The sequence below is a fragment of the Wyeomyia smithii genome, chromosome 1 (genome assembly GCF_029784165.1).
Source record: "Wyeomyia smithii strain HCP4-BCI-WySm-NY-G18 chromosome 1, ASM2978416v1, whole genome shotgun sequence".
Lineage (NCBI taxonomy): Eukaryota > Metazoa > Arthropoda > Insecta > Diptera > Culicidae > Wyeomyia > Wyeomyia smithii.
Window position 1 is genome coordinate 174,955,977 of NC_073694.1, and position 18,576 is coordinate 174,974,552.

Genomic DNA, 18,576 nt, shown 5'->3' on the forward strand with positions numbered 1-18,576 from the left:
TTTTGATGGCGTATTTTATTTTATAATAACGGTATTTGGAACACCGTGGGTCACTATTTCACATGAAAATCTTTTTGGCAGGTTAATTACGTAAACATTTAAATGCTCTGAAACTGACTTATTTTGAGTCATATTAAAATGTTATTCTGCCAAGGACAACCGAAAATTTCGTATTTTTTTATGAAGTTGATAATTTTGTTGGAGAGGTGGAAGTTTTGTATTAACATTGCAGCAGTATGAGAGCAGACCGTAAGAACTTGGAAGAGTTGGATCTTATAGACCTGCTTGCTGAAGCCCGTTCTGTCTTCCCTGCGACTGAGAAAGCAATTAAAATTGCACTTGCTCTACCCTGTATAACATGCACGATTGAACGCTCGTTCAGCACATTACGTCGGGTGAAAACCTGGCTGAGGTCAACAATATTTGAACAGCGATTGAGTGCTCTCTGCACGCTGAGTGTTCATCGGCAGATGGTCAACAAAAATCGTGAAAAGACACATGAACAGCTTCCGGAACGTTTGACGTTTGATGCCCGAAGATTTTATTGAGAATCTTGACTGTATCTTCAATATTCACATCCTTGGGAAGCTTTGACAGGATGTAGTTGAGATAGCGGCAGTGAGAATGGGTGTCCAACTTTGCTGGACCGCTATCCGCTGTAAAATTTGGGCCATCTTGTGAATCATATCTTGAATTCCCGGTTGCGGCTGCTGATCAACTCTATCTTCTGCCGTGTTCGTGGATTCTTGAGATCCTCGTCGCCAAAAAAATATGTTAAATGAACTTAAGAGTTTTCAGTAGAGAACATCTTTTTATATTCGAGGTCGCCAAATGTGCGTCTTGCCTTATCGATGATGTTACCACGAAAGAGACAGAACCAATCTAGTGATTTCGCAGCATGCTATGATTTGTCCAGTTTCATATTTTGAATTGCTGTCAATATAGAATGCGTCAACATAGAATGCGCTAGGTTTTATGTTATATTCTAGGATATTATATGCCTGCTGCACAGTAACGTCAAACAACAACTGCAGCAGAGAAATCAACAGGCGCATAATAGCTGAAGGTTGTGCCTACTTTGGACTCCACAAGACCTTGACATTTGGTAAACTTCGCCCCCTTATAAGGTACACTATATACAATACGCTTGTAAGACTGGTAGTCCTCTACGGGCACGAAACATGGTCAATGCTGGACTTGCAAGCACTGGCCGTTTTCGAACGACGTGCGCTTAGGACCATCTTCGGTGAAGTATGTAAGGATGGCGTATGGAATATCCAAAAAGTCGCTAAAGCAGGACATGTACAATGGGCGGGACATGTTGTAAGAATGCCGGACAACAATCCTTCTGGTGTTTTGTCTCGAATCTGGTCGGTACAACACCGCAACGGTGGTTGGACCAAGTGAACAAGATTTTGGAAGTGTAGGACGCTCAAGAAACTGTAGACAGGCTTCCATGTGACATCCTGACATCCTGAGGAATGTTTCATCAGGTAAGTAATTTTTAATGCTATCTTAACTTTTTGAGTGTTATGATAAAATGATACATTGTCCAATGATACAAATTTGTTTCCTGTTTTTCTGGCAACTTTTTGTTCGACGCCTTCAAGATACGAGCTACTCTTTGAGGATCTCAAACTTAATATAAAGCTTATCAGATAAGGCTACATTTTTATGATTCATTACTTCAAAAAACTAACGAAGGTCGGTACTTTTTCAGCATTCACATGAAAATCAGCATAATTATCATAAAAAAGACCGGGCACTTTGAACGGAAGTAAGTGTAGGTTTTGATAACTTCAGTGAATAAAAAAAACGAAATTTGTTAAACATATCGAAAGAAAGTTTGCTGTAACAGAATGTTATTCGATTAATCATTTTGTTTTTAATCATCATTTGTTCTAATATTCGAGTAGAACTCACAAATGAATCATTTTGAATGCCATCAAAACTTAGTCGAGTACATTTACGATGACGGTCCATGGGAGGTTTTATGTTTAGCCTACTGAGTTCACATTGAAATTCTACTGTGACTGTGTACAGTGTATAGACTCGTTCCTTAATCTCATTTTTTTCTCTTTCTCGGAGCGCGAGCGATCGGTCCATGGGGCAGTGAGCATATTGATCGTCATCTCTGGTTACCATGCCATTCATTGTACAGCTTTAACTCTCAGCTCAACTCGGTGATCGCCGTTGGTTTAGTTCAAAAGTAGCTTTCGATGCTGCTGGTTTAGTTCGTGAATTTAACGTATGATAACGGCGAAACGATCATCAGCTGTTAATTCTCCAGTACATGTAGGTATAGGTTTGAGTGTTGCAATGAAACGATGTTAAGTTTAATGTTAACGGTGATGTTCGTGTATGGCCATATGCAGTGAGAGTGCAACTGCACCGTAATGTACGTTGTTGCGCGCGGTGCAACTAGACACGTAAGAAGTGTATTTTACAATCATCTAATACAACCTTCAAATAGGCGTTTGTGATTAAACGTTGTTTACGTTTGATTCTGGGCAGCCTGCAGTGCTTTAATTGCATTTCGGTAGGCACGCTGAATTCCCGTATTGGTTGTGTTTCATTTAGGTTTCTGGTAACAATTCAAGTTCTTGTACCAAATCGTACTAGGTGCTTCAGGATAGCACGAGAAACAACATGGATGAACTTTTGCGGTATTCAAGCCACCCGATCGTGTGGAGCCAACTCACCCTCAATGGTGGAGTATCGCGTTTAATTGAGTCATAAAGTAGAACAAATTAAACGGTTGACCAGTGTACCTATCCAGGCTGTTGGTCAAGAGGAAATTTAAAGGTCAATTCCACTAATAGAATAAGTGACTGCTCTTAATTAGTGTCTCCGCGAGAACAGGAATGAAGCGTCGTTGGGAAATAGTCCTGTAGCCGATCATCGTAAGGTCTATAAAAGAAATTGGCAACATATTGTACTGGAACTGTGCAGAAGTGTGAGTTCAAAAGTGATTAAGAAAGTGATCCGCACATGAAATATTCCTTGAATGTTTAAAAAAAGTCTAAAAAATACATCGATTCAAGCATCTCTACATCATCGTGTTGAAACAAAAACATGAGGTGGGAATCTTCAAGATTCAGTTTGACTTCGAGCAGGTTTATGATGATTGCGCTGGCTGCTCGTGTTGTGAATTGTTTGGCAGTCAATTTAAGAGCTGGGTGAGAGATTATTCATTTCGACTAACAATCGATAGAAGAGCTAATTGTGAAAATAGAACCAAAGTTGTTCGTTCCCAACCGCAGAGTTGTAAAGTGAAAGAAGGAAACGATTATTTTTTCGGTGGTGGCCCGTTGTTGCTGTTGTAGTAATTATTACTCTCGGAAATAAAGCAAATGCGGTGATTGAACTGATGAGTGTCTGTTGAAGCTATCTTCCGAAGCTGAATAGTGATAACTCAGTTGCGTTAACTTCTAATGTTAGTCAATTATCGGTAACCGAGAAGAAAACCAGTGCGTTGTTTCCGCAACGATATCCAGTGCAACGTTTAACGCCAACGATGAGCCTTTTCCTGTGGACTGCTACGTTATACTGTCAGCTCATGATGCTGGCCGGAACCAGTACTTTCGGGAATAATCATAATACGTCGCATACAAAAGGTAGGTTTATGAGAGGAATTATCAGTATTGCAACATTAAAACAGGGTACATAGAAATAAAGATTATGGCTGAATGTTGTTTTGTGAACATTGTGAATAACGTTTTAAAATAGGTGTATTTTAGTTTTGTCAAAAATACATATAATTCATTGGAACTAAATAACTGTTCCAATGAATAATATTTCTGAAAACTAGAATACATTAATTTTGAAACGATATTTAAGCATTCAAGGGTTGAGGTTGTTTACAGAGGGTGAAATTTGACAACCTGCGTTTTGCATCGGTTTTTATCCCTGCAAGCAACGCCGTAGTTCAGCTATACAATGAGAAACTGAATAGTTGAGTAAAGCTATACGAAAGAACTAGCATAGATCACGCAATAAATAGGCTGAACGTGGAATCCACTCTGCCACTTGACATTAGTATAGAATGTTAGTGATTTGGTTTTTTACTTTTTTAATTACCAACTTGATTGTACCTTACAAGATGTTGCCAGGCTTGAGTCACATCCTGGTTAGACCTGGCTAAGCCTATGCCTCCATAACTGCTTATTGAAGACTGGCTGTACAATTACTGAATTGCAGCTATACGATATCATTTATCTCACCTAATAAATGTTAGTTGCGTTTAAATGCGTGAGCCTGTTTACGAGTTAATGAATAGCTCGGTTGTGTTGAACGCCACAAAAACCTTATAGATCCACCGTAAACCGAACTCTAATAATTATCAATGGTATCAAAACCGAACATTATGACACGTTTTTTATTGCGATTCAGTAGATTATGCGCTCGAGTTGTACAAGTGAGGTGAACATAACTTGGTGGTCTCTGGGCTGAGGGTGGTCATGAGACACACTCACACAATTCAACATCTAACTATTGTGTTGAGTGGTCCATTGCCAACATACAAGCAAAGTGCAATAAATATAAGAGATATTCCTATTCCCGCATTAACAGAAATTCTTAACTTTGTTTAAGTTACAAACTTTCGATTTGAAAACTAGTCAAGGAAGAAAACGCTTCAGCAATGGTTTCCAACCTTTTTGGCTTCGCGTCCTCCTTCACAAAGTTCGAAGAGCTTCACGGCCGTAAAAAATAGTTCCAGATACAATCTTTGTAATACAAGGCTGTGTTTGTCAGTCTCATATCGTCCTGCATCTCTCATTATTTTCATGTCTTGAGCTTACAGTATCTTGAAGTATCTTCAGTATCAAAAAATTCAAAATTTATCAAGGTCAACATGGATAAAAAAACTATCAAGGTCTGCGTGGTCCCTCTAGATGAGCCTCGAAACATTAGATGCTATGTCAAATTTCCAATTACCAATTTTCGACAGAAATCGTTGCAATCCCTAAGTGTCTTGAAGAATTGTTACTACATGTGTAGTAAATCTGTCAATAATATTTATGATATACATACGAGGGTATATTTCAGGAAAATATAAGCTATGTTTATACTGATTTTAATGTTACTGAAAAATCGCTATGCACAGATTCTGAAGCTTGCTCGTTACACCAGCCGAAACATCTACCTGTTTTGCAGTAGAAATGGTCGTGTATGGGAAATTCGTTACCCGTACCCGACCCATTCCCGACTCATCGAGAATTTCCAAACCTGTATTCGAAGTCTGTTTTTTAAATACCCGTACTCGACCCGAACCCGTAAAAGTATTTAAATACCCGTACCCGACCATCTCTATTTTGCGGCAGAGTTCTTTCACATGGAATTTTATTATGTGGAATTTCGATGAATTTGGCAGATTTAGCTTTTCCCAACAATGCACATACTTGTTCAAATCATCTTCAAAACCAGGAGCAAGACCGAATGAAAAACATTTCGTATAAGCACTTTCAAAATGCTTCAGGACCTACATAATGTATAGTATTGATAGTTTCCAAGTCAGTAGCAACAGTATTTTCCAACTCATTCAGCTTCAATAGATTTTTCCAGATCAATTAAATAAATTCATATTTTTCTGGAAGACTTGGAGAGAGTGCTTTGATGTGCAGTCGCTTTATCCCACCTTTTTGAATGATGGACGCTCCTGAATATAAAGAAAATTTCTAGGCAATACGGATAATGTGATCTTTAATGATCCTCCTTCACCCTCAATACCACGCTTGTGGTACTGATCGACTAGTCCGTTGTCTTGTCTTTTTTCACGAATTCTGTCAATGAGTTGTCGTACATTTTTGAAATATATTACAGGACTTTTTGCGTGCTGATTAAGTCTTGTGTTTTCAGTTGAAAATGATGACAAACAATTTTAGTGGTTTTATTCAAGTAGTTATATACTCAGTACATCCGGGAATTTCTCCAAGTTTAATAACGACAAACAGATCGGTAAACTGCGAATTCATCTTTAGCAGTTTATCTTTCTTTCCGTATTCTTATGTTACTCCAGATCGTTTCAATACTTTCATGACACCTGCAGATCAATATGATGTATGAACATCAATTGATTCAATAACAACATCTGATTTAAGATTCTACTTACCCATAGTTTTTCTTTCGATCGTGGAGATTTCTGTTTTCATCTGAAAGACATCTCTCGAGGGCATTTCATTTTGGAAGTGCTTATTAATAGTGATGGTTTTCCTCGACGATTGGAAAGACGGATCTCCGTTTCACTCAACATGAATTTTGAAGTAGAATATTTCTCTCAGGAAGTTCGGCTACATAGGGATGTGAAATGAAAATCTAATACCGAAAAAAGTGAAAAATATGTCCAATTTCGAATGCTAATAAATCGGTTAGTATTCGATGGATTTCCTTCTTTCTTGCAGCAATAGATTGGAAAATCTTCTAAGATTCTTCCCAAAAGAAGTTAATTGTAATTTTATTATTCACACTATTGTACTATTGAAAATAGTCAAGCCTTGTCAAAACGAAAAATTCGACCTCTGATTGGTCGTTATATGATTGCTTCCCAAGCACGGTCGACAGAATCATATTCCTTGCAATTTAAAACATGCCATTTGGCCTATATAAGAGCCTGTTTCAGCCGAAGTCGCTCATAATAGTTCTAGACAGTGACAACAGCAGTCGTCCTCCCTTAGCAGCAGCACTAGCAGTGCAGTTGATACCAGCGATGGCGGAATGCGGCCACAGCTGTGACGTAGCAATGGATAGCGCACTAGTTGCAGTGAATTCCAGCAACGATAGCAGCTGGGCCGGCTGATGCAGGGACAGTGGATACCAATGGCAGCGTATAGCGGCCACAACTGTGGCATGGCTATGGATAGCGCACTAGTTGCAGCGGATCTAAGCATCGATAGCTGCTGATGCAGTGAGGCACTTTAGTGAAATGCAGTCTCTGTGCGATAGTGGGCACTAGTAAATGCATTCAATGAAAATTTGACTTATTTTGACAACACGTGAGCCGTCTAGTTTTGAACGCAAAAATTTAATCGTAATGCCAAAGGTGAGTGACATGATAAATAATTCGGCTTTCAGCTGTCGTACGTTACAGCTTGAATTTCTCTCCGTTGAATCATAGATTTATTACTCGCGGATCAAGAACAAAAAAATGAAGATTTATTAAAAGCATCAAGCGATTGCATTTTTGATGTCATTTTAATAACGGAAAATGGTCTGCATGACGCCATTAACATCATTTGTTTTACAACGTTGACGACAATGATGTATTCAAATTCATTGAGACTTTCGATTAGATGGATGAATTAAACTAATAACCAATTATGAGAATGAGATTCTCAAAAAGCTGCTGAAAATAGTTTCTTTTTGTGTGAAGATTTCAACCATTCTCGCGTAACTTTTTAAAAGGACCTAAATATTCAGCAGAGATTCTCCTCTCCCACTCAGTATGAATAATTACTAACTTTACTTTAATGGCGACAGATTGCTGGCGACTAACTGCCGAAACCATTGTCTCTCGATCTTGGATTCAGCGCAGCCAAAAACTGTCGTGAAAGAATTTTCAGTTGAAATTGAAGTCTTAGAATTTCAATTTTCAACGAACGAGCTGAAAATGAAAGATACTTTCAGCTCCAATCAATTGGCAGTGATTGTTGGTTAGCAGAATTTCTGTGATTTCGCACACGCTATGTTACTTTAGCGATTTTTATGCGGTTGAAAATATATAATACAATAAAATGGCTTAAATCAAATAGTTTCGATATTAAATAAGAGATCTCATTTCTTTCAATAACCGGACTTTCATTGAAAATTAACACCGATGACACTGAAGGTCGTTTCAACTTTAGATAGTGGTAATGCTGTTTTTGTCATTCTCGTTTGCGGTGTCAAAAATTTGCAGCACTGCTTTGGATATTCTACTTGAATCGCCCCTAACCCTAACCTCATCCACACTACACATCTAAAAAGCGCGAGGCCTACCACCGGATCACCTACCTCTGTCGGGCTCTCTGCTGAATATTATTTTCGCTGATCGTTCCCTGGACATTCGTGCCAAATGGCCAACCCACTGTAGCTTGCCGTATTTTGCTTGCTTGGTACAATTCGTTGTTTATGAGCCAACGCCACACTTCATTCTAGGGTACCACCGGGAGGATCAGCGTCCTGTAGAGCGCAAGCTTCATGCAGACGTGCATGCTACGGGATCTCAGGTGGCTTTGTCAATCATAAAAACTCCTATTTATGGCTGCTGAACGACAGGTTCGAGAGCCCGTCACAGATGGGTCCGAAATTACGCTCGCTATCCTGACACATGATGAAAAACCGTTCTGAGAGGCATGAGTCAGCTTAACCAGTTTTGTTTTTTGGCTTTTTACAAGCTTTTCTGACCACGTTTGTCCATCCTCCTCTAGTTATATCCTGTTTTTTTCGACGGTTCTATCCTCTTCACCGTTCTGCAAACCCTTGAAATGTTGTTTTCAACGCATGGCCACCAGTTTCTCAACGGTTTTTAGAATCCTCTACCTGTCGTTGGACATGGCAAGGTTTGGCACAGTCCAGTTCCTGATTCGGTTTACTGCTCTATAGAGAGTTCTCGTTTTATGCCTTGAGAAGCATTCCTCCGCCTCCACAAGAGATTGTTCGCAGTGCTCGCGTTTATTGCGTAGATGTACGTCTGCATCAAGTACTGGCATTCTTATAACCAGAGCAGAAATTCACGAAACAGTGAATACAATGACTGGGCTAGACAGAACTAGAGATGATTCAAATACTTTGGCCAATCAAATTTTTTACCGAAAGTGGAGTTGAATGGGCAATAGACTCCTTCCAACCCTTCAAGTCACCTGGTAGGGACGGAATCTATTCAGTTCTACTACAGAAGGGTAAAGCAGTTCTAATACCCATTCTAACACAACTCTTTCAATCCAGTTTGATTCTACGCTATATTCCGAGAGCGTGGCGGCAAGTAAGGCCAATAAAAGGAACAAATCCTTGAGGCCAATGAGCTTATCGTCAGTCGTTCTCAAAACAATGGAAAAAAAATAATCGGTGAGCACATCAAATCATCATATTTTTCTAAAACTCCTCTTAGCAGATATCAATTTGCTTACCAGAAGAAGTAATCGTCGATAACTGCACACTGCACTCCACACTATAGTTACAAAACTAGAAAAATCTTTTGCAGCAAAAGAAATTTTCCTTGCGGAATTTCTTGATATTAAAGGGGCATTTGATAACTTATCTTATGACTCAATGACTGCTGCAATGGAGAAACGTGGTTTCGACAATCGCATTATTCATTGGATCAACGAGAAAAAAAAAGCTTTAAAAGGGTGCCCGCAAGAAAGTGTGATAAACTCCTCTACTGTCTAGTCTAGTCTAGTCTACACTAACACAGCCAGTACTTGAAAGGAACCAGGAAAATGATATCCACCCTTAAAAAAAATACTACAAAGTATACAGCCCTACGGGTTGTATGAAATGGTGACGTAGGACTAAATGTATATATTATATGCTGCGCTGAACTGTTCATAGGCAACACTACCGTTTATTGTTGATGGTCGTTATTGTAAAACTAATGATGCATGAATACATGAAAATTTTACACTAGTAGTAGTTGCGAGAATTCTCATAACTCTTATTTTCAAGCATCTTTAGTTCTGAAAAGAACCGATTCCATGATCTTCAGTTAGAAATTCGTGCTACAGACGGCTGATGATCGCACCTTCGGTAGCATTGAATATTTTGCTTAACCGCGCATAATAATCCGATACTAAATTGAACAACAAATTGTCCTTTTCAGGATGAAATAAAAACCTGATGATTAAAGCGTTCATGTTTTCTCTTGAGTTAATTTACATTTTTTTATTAGTAAAAGTTATAAATTTTACTTTATTTCCGTGTCTCAGAACGTACTGAATTATCTTTTTCTTCAGTCATGAACACGACATCGAAAAAAATTCCATCTCAAAATTTAAAAATTGTCAAGCCCCAACCATGACAAGCTACTTACTAAATTATTGAAAATAGGCAATCCTTGTTGAAGCGCAAAATATGATTGATCTGATTAGTCAACGTTTATTTACTAGAAAAAATTACTGACACGCAAGCAGCCGGGTTATCTTTCTTGTAAAAGTTTTCTACTTCAACCTTGCGGTCGTGGCTTTGCACACAACCCTCCTGTTATTTTTTCTAACGGTTTTGGCAGCCTTGCAAACTTTACATATGTATATCTTAGAAGATCTTGTCAGTTGCGCTTGATCATACTTATATTTGTATAAATGCAACGTTTTTGTTATACCACTAACAGTATTGCAATTCACTCGACATGATGTGCACACTGATGTTGGATAATACCACTTTCGATTGTCAATATCTTCCAATCAATGTTCGCGAATCACTTTCCGCACTGCACTAGGAATTGCTCTGACTTTTTTGTTACTCGAAAAACATAATATGCACACCTTTTTCTGTTACACTCGTGATTATCCATGTTTTTCAATATAAAAGATAAACCGCAACGATTCCGAAATAATTACAGACAATATAGACAACATCAATCAACATTACATGGTTACTATGATCTATAAACTAGTGATGAGAAAGTTATCGATATTTATCGTTAATATCGATAATCGCCTCATATTGATAATATCACTAAATTCCAGCGCTAACGATAGTATGCAGCATGCGAATTACTTCTTGCACTTGCAGAATATCATTTAGTAGTTATCCTAAATGACCAATTATTGCTCCTTATTCTCTACTGGCCGAATAGACTTTAGTAAAACTCACAAGTGAACAAACATTATCCCTGCTTTTGCGACCTCGCGCTTCCTGAAAAAGTTATCGATAATTTATCAATGATACCAATAAAAACATGGAAACAATCGATTTTATCGGTATTTTCTATCACTAATTCTGCACACGGGTGGCAGTGGTAGTGATGGGAAATATCGTCCAAAACAGATATCAATAACAATCAATAATTTCGGGGCTTTTATAGATATTATCGATAAGTATCGATAATTTGACAGCTTTTCGACATATCAAATTTTGCTATGCAAATCTGTGAAAATAAGAGACAGAGAATAACAAATCATACGATACTGTGAATAAAAATTCAAATAAACGGACGAGTTAAATAGTTTACTTTGAATCCACTGGAAGCACATTTCTTCAGGTTTTACGCCCGAATTCGAAAATAAGAGATATCATCTGGTCAGAAAATAATTGGACAGGCAAAATTTTGTCAATTTTTAAATGGCCAGAACTTCACGAAAAATGAACCACTTTTGGCGATACTGGTTTCATTTTACTGGAAAACTATTCCAGTTGTACTTGAGAACTGGACGTGCGTAACGAACACTGGGGATGTTTTGGATTTGAGGAGTGTGCGACATCTTGTTTCTTTTTTTGGGTTTATATGATATCAATCAATTAGAACTTATTCCAAGTTTATTGTACCCAAAGAAAAAAAAAACTGCCAAGAAACCATCGAGATATGAATTAATATATTTTGGCAGCTTCTTTTCTTCGAGCTCGCTGAACCCTAGCAGAACTTAATGAATCTTTGTGGGTGCGTAGGCCTAATTAAACAAACCAAGCATGCAAACTTTTTTTTTCGAATAATTTTCAATCCGTACTAACATTTAAAAAGGTTTAGAGTACACTCAGGTTTTTACGCAGATTTTCGAATTACGCGGTTGTTTAATTACGCAGTTTATTGCGCGGATTTTTTAATAAACGCGGTTTTTTACGTGTTACCGTGGAAATTCAAAAATCCAAAAACGTCTAAGTCATTTAGTAAAAGCGGATTTTCAAATTAAGGCGGTTTCTTAAGCAGATTTTCGAATTAAGCGGTTTTTTACAATATGGGTATTCATGTCGAGCTCGTAAACAAATACCTAGCCGTAAAAATACTCACCTCCATTGACGAGTAATGGAAGATACACAGTTTACGGCTGGGTATTCGTATACGAGCTCGATGGGAAGATCATCATTCATCGTTTTTCCGGAGCGTCCTTTCATTTTGGTAATGGTTCAACTTTAGTAACTCTCCCAAGCGTGGTTTTTGTTCAGAAGGTTAGAGGGATCCTTCCGCTATCAACTGGTGCAAATAACGTGTCATAAAAGGTGTTCAATAAGTTGTGGTGATTGAACGAAAGTGATCGATCAAAAAATCGATCAAAGCAGATAGGACCTTTTGAAATGTTTCTCTAGAAATATCAAAAAAATGAATGATACACTGAAAACATATAATTTGAAAAACAAAAAGTGTTTTTAAAAACACCGGTCATCTGAATCCCGAAACATTCCCGGTGTAGGTTGGTCACGTCAAGTTACCAAGTAATACTAGAAAACTAGGATAATTTCGTAAAGTTCTGGCCATTTATAAATTGACAAAATTTTGCCTGTCCCAATACTCCCAACCATTTGATTCACCCTCTGTTCAGTATCAGGACACTTTTTTCAGCACAAATTTGATCTTCCTCATTTGGTTTAAATAAATTCAACAATTTCTCTGTGATTTGCACTTTAAAATACACCAGAATACTCGTTTGTTTATTTAAGTATTTCCATCCATCAATTTTGAACCTTGGGCATTACCCAACAAACAATTTTGTTGATTAACAGCTTTGAAGCTGCAATTGTGCGGATTTAAGCGAAACTAAAAACTGTTTGTTGGGTAGTTGATAATTTACCACACGTAAACAGTTCCAAGTTAAACTAAACAATTACCAGATGTTTCGTGGAATCAACGCCTAGACCGCCGCTATGCAAGTCCATTCTATTACAAAAATTAGCAAGTCAAGAAAACTGCGCTTTAATACAATTTCGTACCATTGCTTCTATGAGATGCGGCAAAAGTCTCTTCCTTTTAGGTCCCCTCCAGTAAACAGCCGCACTGACTTGCTCACCCTCATAATTATCGGTAATTATCGGTAACGCTAAAAAAATAGCGATAATCTCGATGTTTGGGATTTATCGATAAGTATCGATAAGTTTTCTATCACTGGGCAGTGGCAGTTGAATCCAGCGCCTACTATGATCTAGATTTGATTCAAATTTGCTTATAAGCTTTTTTGAAAATTTAAGTTCATGAAAAATCCACTCAAAAACTTCAAAAGGGCGTTGCTCAAAAATTAGCCCAATAGTAATACAAACCAACTGACATCAACAGTTTGGATCGCGTTTTTTTATAAAAACGGTACATATTTGAAACACCGTGCTTCCGGTTTCGTAATTTATCACTCTGTGAAAATAATGAGGAGTTTCTTATTATTCGTTTCTGGGATAGATGTAGCCTTGGTTACAAAAATAAAAGTTTGTAAACTGATGAAAGAGTGAATTTGAAAAGTCATTTGATGATAAATTTAAGTATTTGGATGGATTTTGAGCTAATTATGATTGAATTGACCCCCAGCTGGTCTCCAGGTACGATGCTGGCCTAACAAGCCAGTCGTGGTAGGTTTGAGTCTCGGCTCGGGAGAGATTGTTAGTGTCAGTAGGATCGTAGCGCTAGCCCCGCAATTGTCCTGTACACTTAAACAGTTGGCTGCGAAGTGTGTATAAAAAAAACAGAAGTTCGAGTTCCGAATCGGAATGTAGTACCAAGGCTTTACTTTATGATTAAATTTAAATTTAATAATGAAAAATGTCATACATCGCTTTTGGATAGGTTACTCCATGTACAAAAACAACCCGAATCGACTTAATAGCTTTTTTTATCAATATATGATACGTTTTCAATGCCGAAAACCATCATAATAATTACTATAAGGTTTGATGTTCTATCTGTTCCACTGTGAGACGATAGTTTTTCTGTCATTATCAGCGTTGTCTAGGTTTACTATAGTTTGACTGTGCAATGCTGTTGTGAAACTGCGTAGTATTTAACAAAACCAAAAACATTTTCTTTCGCAAAATAATGCTTGAAAATAAAAATTTAAAATGACTCATGAGCAAGATCGTGCCAAATGACCTATGGTCGAATATCGACCATTTTTGATTTGAATGAAACTTTGCACACGTATTTGGCTTAGCAAACTGAGCATTTTTCACAGATGGAGAGATTTTTTACACCCATGAGTTACATTCTAAAAGCGAGTATGCCTTTTGGCATAGGTTTTATTCGAAGCATTGTAGCCCAGGAACCGTTGGTTGTATAGAAAAACTGTCTGAGAATGAGTTGTAGGGAATTAAAAATTTTTTTGACCAACAAAAATTAAAAATAAACATTAAATTTCAATTAAAAAAAAACTTGATGTTAATACGCAACTTTAAAAAAAAGTCCAGGATGGAGAAATGAAAATTACTTTTTTTATGAAAATTCTAATTTAAATATTTTTCGAAACATTTGTATTCTGATGATTTTAAAAGATGCAGAGAGTCATTTTGAATCAAAAAGCTCTTGGTAGTAAACATTCTAAAGGCATTGGTTTTCGAGTTATTTTGAATTTAAGCTCGAAAAATTATTATTATTTCGGAAAATACACGTTTTTTTTTTAATTTGTCCTTGGTTCTCCAGCAAAAACCATACGTTCATTGGAATGCTTGATCAAAAATATACAATTCATTCTTTGACAACAGAACGATTGGATAAATAACTCAAACGCCAAACCTTAGCCTACCTACACGTTCCCCCTTGTCGAATGTTTTATTAAAAAAATATGTTTGTCGTGCAACACTACCTACTTGTTTACTGATAATAACTGTTTGTAAAGTACGCAACCAATAACTACTGTGTTACCTATAATATCTGTTTTCGTATATAAATACGATTGCACTTCTCCAGAAGAGTTAGTAACAGTTTGCATTTTGTGAAGATAAATAAAGTGAAAATGGAATACACCAAGCCCAAATGCTGTAAACCCTTTCCTGATCATCGGTGCTCATCAAGCTTACGCAAATTAAACGAAAACGTTATTGCAAAATTGCGTTATTGCTCATTTTAATACGTCTTTATCAATTTGTGATTCGTGTAGTTATTGGAATAATAGTCAAGCCACCATTTATCCCTTCGTTGTTTACTATTCAGAATCTGGAACACTTAAGAATATCAGCTTCATTATAATATCGGAAGTACTCCATCATGATACTGTTGGTGTTCATTGCCAAATTAAAGAGTTTTTTATAAACAACAACAATACAGTTGAAAAAAGCGATATTTATGTCTGATGGGGCTGCCTCACAATATAAAAATAGAAAAAACTTTGCAAGTCTTTGCAAGTTCAAAATAAAATACAACGTCGATGCAGAGTGGCATTTTTTTGCGACTTCTCATGGTGAAGGCCCATGCGATGCATGGTGAAGGCCCATGCGAATGCAAGTTTAGCTAAAGAACATGAACATCCCATTACAAGCGCAAAAGAATTGTATGATTGGTCTAATCAGAAAAATAATAAAAAAAATAATAATAAAGTTGGGTATCATATGAAGAATAATGAACAAGGAGTAACAGAATGGAGCAATATTTTCAAAAAATCTATAATAATAGCTGCCACACAAAAGTATTGCTCTTTTGTTCCGATTTCAGAAAATAAGATACAAACGAAGCTGTTTTCAAAAGATGACGAATCATTTACATATGATGTATATAAAATATAAGGTGAAACTAGTTCTGTAAAGTATCTATGTTATAAAAACATATGTTCCTAAGATAATAAAACTCGAAAATAAATATTTGATTCCTATATATATTTATATCACTTGGAACATTTAACTCTTTTCTTGAGAACCGTTCGCCCAATCGTTTTGTTGTCAAAGAAAGAATTGTATATTTTTGATCGAGTATTCCAATGAACGTATGGTTTTTGCTGGAGAACCATGGACAAATTAAGAAAAACATGTATTTTCCTAAATAATTATAATTTTTCGAGCTTAAATTAGAAATAACTTGAGAACCGATGCCTTTAGAATGTTTACTACCAAGAGCTTTTTGATTCAAAATTACTCTCTGCACCTTTTAAAATCATCAGAATACAAATATTTTGAAAAATGTCAAACTACCATAAAAAAATTATTTTTCATTTCTCCATCCTGGACTTTTTTTTTAAAGTTGCGTATTAACGTCAAGTTTCTTTGAAAAAAAAATTAAAAAAAAATCAACTCTTATTTTTCTTTCTTTCAAATTGAAATTTCATGTTTGTTTTTATTTTTTTTGGTCAAAAAAATTTTTTTTGTACAGTGGATATTTTTCTATGATGCATTTTTGATTCGCTACAACTCATTCTCAGACAGTTTTTCTATACAACCAACGGTTCCTGGGCTACAATGCTTCGAATAAAACCTATGCCAAAAGGCATACTCGCTTTTAGAATGCAACTCATGGGTGTAAAAAATCTCTCCACATGTTAAAAATGCTCAGTTTGCTAAGCCAAATACGTGTGCAAAGTTTCATTCAAATCAAAAATGGTCGATTATGTTTTCGCGTATTTCCAGGCGATTTGAAATGATTTTGCTCTCATGTATTTATAAGCTAAGTTCAATCGATTGAGATCAAAAGCAGTATGGGCATTTTTTTTTTCAAATTTTCTCAAGTAGGCCCAGACAGAGTTTTGATGGCGATGTCCCCTCTTCATTCTTCGACGGCAAAAGCATTGCTCAGACAGCAGATCGATGTACCTTCATGCGACTGCCGTAGGTCTTGAAACGGTGTACCTCTAAATTTCCGTTATCATAGGACTTCATCCTGCACACAACTCCCGGAACATTGCGCTTTCACGAACTATTGTGATTATTCCGAACCTGTACGGTAGTATTAATTCTTTTCCTCGAAATGTGCCGTTGCATAGTAAAGTTAAGAGCAGAGAAAATTGCTAGCTCTCGCGAAATAGACCTAACCATAACCGACGTAAATCGCTTTTACGCGAAAAAGGAGTTAGCCTCTTGTTAGGGAGATTCTCCGGAACAGCTCCTTGAAAGGCAAACCATGCCTCGAAGGCAAGCTAACGGACATCGTGCGCGAGCATCATAACCTACAACAGTTGAAAGAGGGGTTCCGATGTAGGTTTACTTTTCTGCTGCACTATCAGGTGTATGTTTTCCGTCCGAAGACGCAAATTATGTTCTAGTGTTTTTCGAATCTCAGAAATGAACGATGTAAGTCTATTGCACTGTAACTTTTTTCGATATTCAACCATCAGTTAGGTTGAACTTTCTTAAGACTCTTCGGTTTCGGTTAGAAAAAAAACATTGCTTTTCGTTGTTGTTTTTTTTTCCCTGAAAATATAATTTTTGCTGTGTCATTGAAAGAAAGTCAGATTTGACCGAACTGCTTCCATATCAGAGAGTGTGAATGTGGCTCGAATCCAGCGAATGGTAGGTAGGTACATTCCTCAGCGTTTGCTTTGCGCATTTTCTTTTGCCTTATATTCGATGGCAAAAGTGTACTCCACCGATCGATCCATTTGATCGTGGTTTGACCGCGCGGAAATTGCTTCGGTATTATTATTCTGTCTTGGTCTCAACTCGGTTGATTGAGACTCGTCGCAATAGCTTAGACGTCCCGAGCTAAGACGAATGCAACCCGCCGCCAGTCACTGATCAGATAATGTTCCAACTGTTGTTGTCTTGCTCTGTGGTCACTTTTGCGGGTTACGTGAATTTTTTTCACATTAATTCGCAACGATGGTGCAGACTATCTTGCAAAACAAGAGCATTACTGTAGACTATTACTGAGTGCCGTTATTTCGCATCAAAAGTTGTAAAACCAGTGATGGTTTATTTGTTTTTTTTTATCAAATTAAGCTTAAGTAAAGTCTTTAGAATTGTGGATATGGATTATGGATATGCTGTACAACTAATGAAATTAGTGCATTGTAAGTTTCTTTTCCCAAAATTCACGGCTTGCCGTTGTTGTTGGCGTCATACTTCACAAGGCGACTATCGAGGTCGGGTCAATTCACGACACGAAGTTCATAAAAAAGTTGTCGAGCTCCAAAACCCTACATTCGGTTTCAAACAGGTTTAACAAGTTTCTGTTATCGCTGAGTACGCGCCAAACGACAGGAACATCGTCTCGGTTTCGCTTCACAGGGCAACCACAGAGCTTGCCAAAAATGATAATGCTGTGGTGTTGTGTCCGTTTTGAGGAGTTGAATAGGAAAACAAACGGTGTTTTGGTGGAATGCAACTAAATCAAATGGATGGTGTGAGTATTGCACATCTGACACGAACCATTCCGAGACGTTAACCGTGTGGCATGAAACTGTAATATTTTGAAGATAACGGAAATTAAGATTTTTGTGATTTTTGCGACTCACTTCAGTAGAGTGGCATGCTGTGGAAATTGTTAAGAAAATATGTTCTTAGAGCGGGGGCCTAGTGTGGTTGGTAACGTCTCTGCCAACCACGCTCGACGCCTGGGTTCGAATCCCACCGCCGACATAGGTGTCGATGGTTGTGAGGTGGCGTGATCCACTTACAACCAACCCAACTGGTCTAGATTCAATCCTAGCCGACACCGGGAGATTTTCTGAGGCGAAAAATCTTTGGGATCACGCCTTCCATCGCATGAGGAAGTAAAGCCGTTGGCGCCGGTCCGTTAATAAACGGGTCGTGAGTTAGGGTCCTGGGTGT

General features: G+C 37.4%; 1 protein-coding gene across 2 annotated transcripts in view; it reads left to right on the forward strand.

Moving 5' to 3' along the window:
• The first annotated feature begins 2,188 nt into the window (after positions 1–2,188).
• LOC129721773 (uncharacterized) overlaps positions 2,189–18,576 on the forward strand; it is an 89,604-nt gene continuing 73,216 nt past the window's right edge. For both annotated transcript variants that reach the window (XM_055674709.1, XM_055674717.1), the window contains exon 1: positions 2,189–3,617. In XM_055674709.1, the coding sequence (XP_055530684.1) occupies positions 3,518–3,617 (100 nt within the window). In that variant the 5' untranslated portion in view covers positions 2,189–3,517. The remainder of the gene's footprint in view (positions 3,618–18,576) is intronic.